Raw genomic sequence first — 8,385 nt, 5'->3', positions numbered from 1 at the left:
AAAAAAAATCCAGTGAGCGGCAGTTCTGTGGGCGGAAATGCCTTGTTGATGCCAGAGGTCAGAGGAGAATGGGCAGACTGGTTCGAGCTGATAGAAAGGCAACAGTGACTCAAATCGCCACCCGTTACAACCAAGGTAGGCCTAAGAGCATCTCTGAACGCACAGTGCGTCGAACTTTGAGGCAGATGGGCTACAGCAGCGGAAGACCACACCGGGTACCACTCCTTTCAGCTAAGAACAGGAAACTGAGGCTACAATTTGTACAAGCTCATCGAAATTGGACAGTAGAAGATTGGAAAAACGTTGCTTGGTCTGATGAGTCTCGATTTCTGCTGCGACATTCGGATGGTAGGGTCAGAATTTGGCGTAAACAACATGAAAGCATGGATCCATCCTGCCTTGTATGGAGCATCTTTGGGATGTGCAGCCGACAAATCTGCGGCAACTGTGTGATGCCATCATGTCAATATGGACCAAAATCTCTGAGGAATGCTTCCAGCACCTTGTTGAATCTATGCCACGAAGAATTGAGGCAGTTCTGAAGGCAAAAGGGGGTCCAACCCGTTACTAGCATGGTGTACCTAATAAAGTGGCCGGTGAGTGTAGTTACTATGATACTGCCTCCTATGTACAAGAATATAACTGCATGTCCTCTGCGTCCAAAACGCTGCCATCTATTGAACGCAGGTGAATCCGCATGTGTTCACTGAAATGCGCGGATTTACCGTGTCAAATACATTTTATGGGTGAAATTTCTCATGCAGAGGCTTGTGTTTCCACCAATAGAAATAGACATGGTTTGGAAAGACGCTCCCGCATGTCTATCTCCGCAGGTGAGCCGCGGGTGCCGGTGTATGCATAGTGGGCATGGGATTTCTGGAAATTCCATATACTATGCTGTAACATCTGGATGCTGCGGGTTGGACGCTGCACAATTACACTGCGTCTAACCTGCAGCGTTTACTGATCATCTGCACATACCCTAATAGTGCTCCTATATACATTGTTCTGGTGTTGTATCTGTCACACAGTAGCAGTTTCAATAATGTATCTTTGCGGGAATATTCGGAGTGTTCTGGCCTCCGTTGCAGAGGAGTGGGGTGGCCGATACCTTTACTCTGCTCTGTCATCGTGGAGATGAGATGTGAAGCTGAGACAATGTAAGGGTACCGTCACACAGTGCAATTTTGATCGCTACGACGGTACGATTCGTGACGTTCTAGCGATATCGTTACGATATCGCAGTGTCTGACACGCAGCAGCGATCAGGGATCCTGCTGAGAATCGTACGTCGTAGCAGATCGTTTGGAACTTTCTTTCGTCGCTTGATCACCCGCTGACATCGCTGGATCGTTGTGTGTGACAGCGATCCAGCGATGCGTTCGCTGGTAACCAGGGTAAACATCGGGTTACTAAGCGCAGGGCCGCGCTTAGTAACCCGATGTTTACCGTGGTTACCAGCGTAAAAGTAAAAAAAAAAAAAACGTACATGCTCACCATCTGATGTCCGTCCGGTCCCTTGCCGTCCGCTTCCCGCTCTGACTGTCTGCCGGCCGGAAAATGAGAGCAGATCACAGCGGTGACGTCACCGCTGCACTCTGCTCTCACTGTACGGCCGGATCTGTCAGAGCAGGAAGCGGACGGCAAGGGACCGGACGGACATCAGATGGTGAGTATGTACGGTTTTTTTTTTTTTACTTTTACGCTGGTAACCACGGTAAACATTGGGTTACTAAGCGCGGCCCTGCGCTTAGTAACCCGATGTTTACCCTGGTTACCCGGGGACTTCGGCATCGCTCCAGCGCCGTGATTGCAACGTGTGACCGCAGTCTACGACGCTGGAGCGATAATCATACGATCGCTGCGACGTCACGGATCGTGCCGTCGTAGCGATCACAATTGCACTGTGTGACGGTACCCTAAGAAGCAGAATCTGATAAGAGACGCCAATTAGAGAGTTAGACAATATCCACAATAATGCAGGAGATGGGAGCAGCGGCGACACAGCAGTACAGGCGGTAGTGATCAATGCCCCCAGGCAGCAGCAGAGAAGAGAGGCAAAAGAGGTAGAGAAGTCATCATCTGTTGTAGATAAACATATGAACATAGATACACGTGACAGGATTAGAGACGGCATGCAGTATCACAACCATATCATAACCATAATCACAGACGCGGATTCTTTACTGTAAGAGCAGTGAGACTATGGAACTCTCTGCCATATGATGTTGTAATGAGTGATTCATTACTAAAATTTAAGAGGGGACTGGATGCCTTTCTTGAAAAGAATAATGTTACAGGCTTTATATATTAGATTCCTTGATAGGGCGTTGATCCAGGGAACTAGTCTGATTGCCGTATACGGAGTCGGGAAGGATTTTTTTTTCCCAATGTGGAGCTTACTGTTTGCCACATGGGTTTTTTTTACTTCCTCTGGATCAACATGTTAGGGCATGTTAGGTTAGGCTATGGGCTGAACTAGATGGACTTAAAGTCTTCCTTCAACCTTAAAAACTATGTTACTATGTTATTTGATAGGATTACTGTAGATACAGCAAGCAGTATCGCACAGAATAGAATTAGATACAGCAGAGAGTATCGCACAGGATAGGATAAAATACAGCAGGCAGTATCATACAGGACAGGATTAGATATAGTCGATAGGATTGAATACAGCAGACAATATCACACAGAATATTATTAAATACACCAGGCAGTATCATACACAACAGGATTGGATACAGCAGACAGTATCACACATTCCAGCATCGGATATGGTGTGGGTACATTTATCCCAGGAGGTGGGCTGTGTAGAGAAGGAGACGTTTCTGGAGGATTATCCCCCGTGCTCGCTGTCATTAGCACATTACGGCACTAGTGTAATCTCTACCGCTGGGCAGAGGACTGGTCAGTGTTTGCCTGGTGTCTAGGAGTTAGGCTGGTGATGGCTGACCGCTGCCCACTGCTCCCTCTCTCTTTGTGCCTTATCCTTGTCTGGACCATGTCACTGATGGAGGCGACATCTGCAGAGGCGGCAGACAGCGACAGAGATGTCCAGGGGGTGAACGAGAAGGAACTGGTGAGTCCCTGCCACTTGAGATTTCATCTGCTGGTCAAGCACTGTAGATCAGAGCTTGTCCCAGCACCAGTCACACAGCCTGATCAGTATCAGTCCTAGGTCTCTTCCAAGTAACAGTCCTAGAGCCTGCCTTAGATCAATCACAGAACTTGTCCCAGGCCCCATCCAAGTAGCAGTTCCCGAGCTTTTCCCAACATCAGTCCTACACCATGTCCAGTGTCCATCATCAGTCCCAGGAACTGTTAAGCACCAGTCCCAGCAAAAGTCCAAGAGCAGAGCTTGTCCCAATATCAGAGCTCATCCCATAACTAGTCTCAAAGCTTGTCTCAGCATCAGTCCAAGAGATTGTACTAGTAACAGAGCTCATCCCGGCATCAGTCTCTGAGATAGTCCTAGCACCAGTCCCAGAGCTTGTCCCAGAACCAGTGCCAGAGCTTGTCAGAGTACTAGAGCTTACCCCAGCACCAATCCCACAACCTGCCCAGCATCAGTCACAGAAACTGCCCAGCATCAGTCACAGACTTTGTCCCAGCACCAGTGTCAGAGCTCGTCCCAGTAGCAGAGCTAGTCCCAGAGCTTGTCTCAGTACTAGTCTCAGAGCTTGTCCCAGTACCAGTCTCAGAGCTTGTCCCAGTACCAGTCTCAGAGCTTGTCCTAGTACCAGTCCCAAAGGTGGTCCAAGTACCAGTCCCAAAGGTGGTCCAAGTACCAGTATCGGTGCTTGTCCCAGCACCAGTGCCTGCCCAACTCTAGTCCCAGAGCCTGCCCAGTACCTGTAACAGAGACTGCCCAGTACCAGTAATAGAGCTTGTCCCAGCACCAGTCTCAGACCTTGTTCCAGGACTAGACTCTAAACTTATCCCAGCACCAGTGCCAATGCCAGAGCTTGTCCCAGAACCAGTGCCAGAGCTTCTCACAGTACTAGAGCTTGCCCCAGCACCAATCCAACAACCTGCCCAGCATCAGACGCAGAAACTGCACAGCACCAGTCCCAGACCTTGTCCGAGCACTAGTCTCAGAGCTTGTTCCAGCACCAGGTCCAGAGCTCGTCCCTGCACAAGTCTCAACGCTCATCGTCCCAGCATGAACCACAGATCTTGTGCCATAACCAGCGCAAGAGTCTGCCCAGCATCAGTCACAGACCTTGTGCCAGCACCAGTCCCATAGCTCATACAAGTAACAAAGCTCATCCCAGCACCAGCCTCAGAGATTGTCCCAGCACCACTCCTAGAATTTCTCCCGCAACCAGTCCCAGAGCTTGATCTAGCACAAGTCTCAACATTCGTCCCAGTAACAAAGCTTGTCCAAGCACCATTCCCAGAGCATGTCCTAGCACAAATCTCAGAGGTTGTCTCAAGACCAGTGCCAGAGCTTGTACAAGTACTAGTCTCACAACTTGACCCAGCACCAGTGCCAGAGCTTGTCCAGTCCCACGTCTGACACAAGCACCAGTGACAAAGATTGACCAACACTAGCTCCAGAGCCTGCTCTTTACTGGTAACAGAGTCTGCCCAGTACCAGGAACAGAACGTTTCCCAGCACCAGTCTCAGAGATTGCCCCAGCATCAGTCACAGCAACTGCACAGCACCTGTCCCAGACCCCATCCACGTACTAGTCTCAGAGCCTGTCCGAGCACCAGTGCAAGAGCCTGCCCAGTCTCAGGTCAGATACATGTACCAGAGACAGAGTGTGACCAACACTAGCGCCAGAGCCTGCCCAGTACCAGTAACAGAGTCTGCCCAGCAGTCATCTCAGAGCTCGTCCCGGCACCAGTCTTGGAGCTCGTCCCGGCACCAGTCTCAGAGCTCATCACGGCACCAGTCTCAGAGCTCGTCCCGGCACCAGTCTCAGAGCTCGTCCCGGCACCAGTCTCGGAGCTCGTCCCGGCACCAGTCTCAGAGCTCGTCCCGGCACCAATCTCAGGGTCTGCTCTGCCCAGTACCATTGCATTTCACCGTACCAATTGCAGAGCCCATCCAAACAATAACCCAGCCTGTCTCCGCAGCAGTCTCTGAACTGCTCTAGCAGGGCTTTCCTGTTTTCCTGTGATAATGTAATGGCTGTGAGGCTTTGCAGTAGTCAAGGACATGTCCCGTAGAATGTAAGTCCGCAAGGACGGGGTCCTCTCCCCTCTGTACCAGTCTGTCATCATAAATTTGTGTACTGTAAATGATATCTATAACCCTGTATGTAACCCCTTTCTCATGTACAGCGCCATGGAATTAATGGTGTTATATAAATAATAATTATAATGTACGATGTACCTTGCTGACTGTTTTCTCTGTTACAGCTTCTGGAGCTACAAGACGTTCTGTACAAACTGCAGTCCAAGCGGAGCTCAGTCTGGGAGAGCAAATATATCCAGCTGCCCAAGGTAAGCATCACCATACACAGCATGTGGAGGAGGGAAGGAAGGGGGGGGGGGGTAACAGCAGCACTGAGTATTTCAGGAGATTACAGTGCTCATTTTGATATCTGTGTAGTAGCATGGGCAGAGTGCCTTCAGCTCACAGTATTTCAGATTAGTGTGCTCATCTTATTACCTAATTGTATAGTGGCAAGAGCAGAGTGCCAGCAGCACGGAGCATTTAAGTGCACCTTTCTCTTGTATTTCATTTCCTAGTGCATTATGGGAGACGCCTGTGCGGTGAAGCGAGGAGCGCGGATAGGAAAGCTGTGCGACTGTCCGCAGCGCAGCACCTGCAGCTACTTCTTCATGAGATGTCTCTGAGGCGCCCCCTCCGCTCACAGCAAGAACTCACGTCCTCCGAGAAGACTTGTGGAGAGCCGCGACCTGACGCCGGGGGCCGCATTACCACTTATCTCACGCCGCTCTGCTAATCTGCGGCTGCACTGACTATTTCTCATTACACAGAATGACCTGTGGGTGATCACGGTGCGATCATCTTCCCCTGAGTTTTGTATATAATCCCCCGCCATGTAAAAGATTATCCAAGGACCTCAGACCCCAGCACCGAAAGAAGGAATACAATATTTTATATATAATTATCTTGTGTCTGACTGTATCTTATCGGTTATCACAACATCCATGGATCGTCCCCTGCTCCAGAGCTGCACTCACTATTTTGCTGGTGCAGTCACTGTGTACATACATTACATTACTGATCCTGTACTGATCCGGAGTTACATCCTGTAGATCTTTCATTATAAAAATAAAAAACATAACAATAATAATAACAGAAATATCAACCAGAAAATAATCAGTATAATGAACACTGGTCCAGCCGCTCATTCTCTCCTCTCACACATATTATACATATATACAGAATAATAACTAATATTAAGTACTTACACTTTCTGGTCCGGTCACCAAACAAAATAATAACAAATAAAATAAACAATTGCAAACAAAAACTATATACATAATACAAATTTGAAAAAAGTGTATTTAAAAAAAATATGTATATATTTTTTTAATTATAAATAAAATAACCACAAACTATACAAATATATACAATACTAAGCAAACCACCACTCCACACTAAAGCCCGCCATTCCCATCCCCCACACTGACCTGAGAGCTGGTCCTGTGTCTCATGCCTCAGTCCATGTCCAAAGTCCATAGGCCAGATCAGGCAGGGCCAGTTTTTCCCCCAAACACCCCAGTGTCCCATAGTCCCACAAGATGAACCCACCTCCCCCCTTTTCCCGCCACCCAATCTAACACCTACACCCAAATCTATATCCCTATATACAACATACACAGAAAAAAACACAACAATAACAGCAAACAAAACCCAAGTTCGGCGCCTGCAGCCCTACATCACTGCATAATGATCAACAAAACAAAAATCTACAGTGTCAGCAGCAGCCCACCACCAGGAAAGGAGATGACCAGACTAGAGCATACTAAAATAAAAGCCCCTCCAGAGGAGAGCGGCCCTACGCATGCCCAGTCTCTCATACTCCAGAGAGCGCACCTTCACCAGGTCACCGAGTATGGTCTTAAACACATCGGCCACTGGGAGGATTTTCAATTGCGTCGATACTAAGCACCGTGCGTTCCACGTATGATGCCTAACCACTGCGCTAACTAGAATTAAGTTGACGCGGTCCCGACCACCAAGGTCTCCGAATGCTCCATTCCGCATAAGAGAGACCGGCCAGCCGAGACCAGCCAATGGAGGTGCTCGCCCTGTTGTACACCTCTGTGTTGAAGGGACAAAGAAGCAGGAAGTGGTCCATGCTTTCCAGCACGGTTCCCCAATGCTCCCGAGGACAGTTCCTGTCCTGAGAGCTTCAATACTTCAGATTGTCCCTTACACACAGATTCCCATGGAAGCAGCGCCAAGCCAAGTCCCAAAACTTCAAGGGGATCCTGATAGAATTCAGAAGATGCAAACCCACCCCAAGATCCCTCTCTTTCCAGAGGTTTGCAATATTGATCTTAGTGAAGGTATCCACAAGGAATACCGCAGGGTTGACCATACCCAACCCTTCTAGTCTCCCCATACGGTAAGTAACCTCCTTCTTGACCAGGTTCAGTCTATTCCCCCTTAACAGTCCAGAGAGACTCTCGCAAGATGCACACTCTGCCCAGATAAATCAGTAAATGGAGCAGGTAAGTTTTGATCAGGTTTACCCTTTCCCTTAGGGTCAAAGACCAACCCTTCCATTGGTTCACCTTCTGAGTGGCGATCTCTAGACTGCTGTCCCAATTTTGTTTGGGGTAATCCCCCTGGCCAAATTCGATGCCAAGGAATTTTGCAGAGACTTTGGGTCCCGGAAGGGTGTGCGGGAGATCAAAACCAGGATCTCTTCCTCCCAGCCAGAGACTCTCACACTTATCCCGGTTGATCTTGAACATGGATGCCTCCAAGTAGCGATCTACCTCTGACATCAGCCATCCTGCCTCCTCGTGAGAGGAAACAAAAACAGTGACATCATCGGCATATGCCACCACCCTCAGAGTGGCTTCCGGTGTTGCCCGGTCCATCCTGATCCCGGCCAACGGTCCATGCTCCACCCTCCTAAGAAGTGGGTCAATCGCAAACACGCACAGCAGCGGGCTCAAGGGACAACCCTGGCAAACACCAGATTCAACCTCAAAAGATCTGCCAATCCAACCGTTCTCAAGTGGGAAACTCTCTGCTCCACCGTACAAGGTCTTAAGCCAATCAACAGACCCCCCCGGCAGGCCATATCTCAGAAGGAAGGACCAGAGGTTCTCGTGATTATCCCGATCAAACGTTTTTGCCTGGTCCAGTGACAACATATACCCCTTCCAGTGACCTGCCCTACCCTGCTCCATGCCTCTCAGACACAGAGCACAGCACTAAATGTG

The 8,385-nt window shown here is 49.1% G+C and overlaps 1 protein-coding gene across 1 annotated transcript; it reads left to right on the top strand.

The window, feature by feature from the left end:
• Positions 1–1,658: 1,658 nt before the first annotated feature.
• Positions 1,659–6,058, top strand: LOC143809921 (cocaine- and amphetamine-regulated transcript protein-like). Its single transcript, XM_077292903.1, has 3 exons — positions 1,659–3,079; positions 5,371–5,454; positions 5,704–6,058. Exons 1-3 carry the CDS (start codon positions 2,945–2,947, stop codon positions 5,809–5,811), a joined length of 327 nt encoding a protein of 108 aa, XP_077149018.1. The 5' UTR covers positions 1,659–2,944; the 3' UTR covers positions 5,812–6,058.
• Positions 6,059–8,385: the final 2,327 nt, after the last annotated feature.

This window comes from Ranitomeya variabilis, chromosome 1 (assembly GCF_051348905.1).
Source record: "Ranitomeya variabilis isolate aRanVar5 chromosome 1, aRanVar5.hap1, whole genome shotgun sequence".
Lineage (NCBI taxonomy): Eukaryota > Metazoa > Chordata > Amphibia > Anura > Dendrobatidae > Ranitomeya > Ranitomeya variabilis.
The sequence above is the reverse complement of the archived record's forward strand: the minus strand, read 5'-3'. Positions and strand labels throughout refer to the sequence as shown.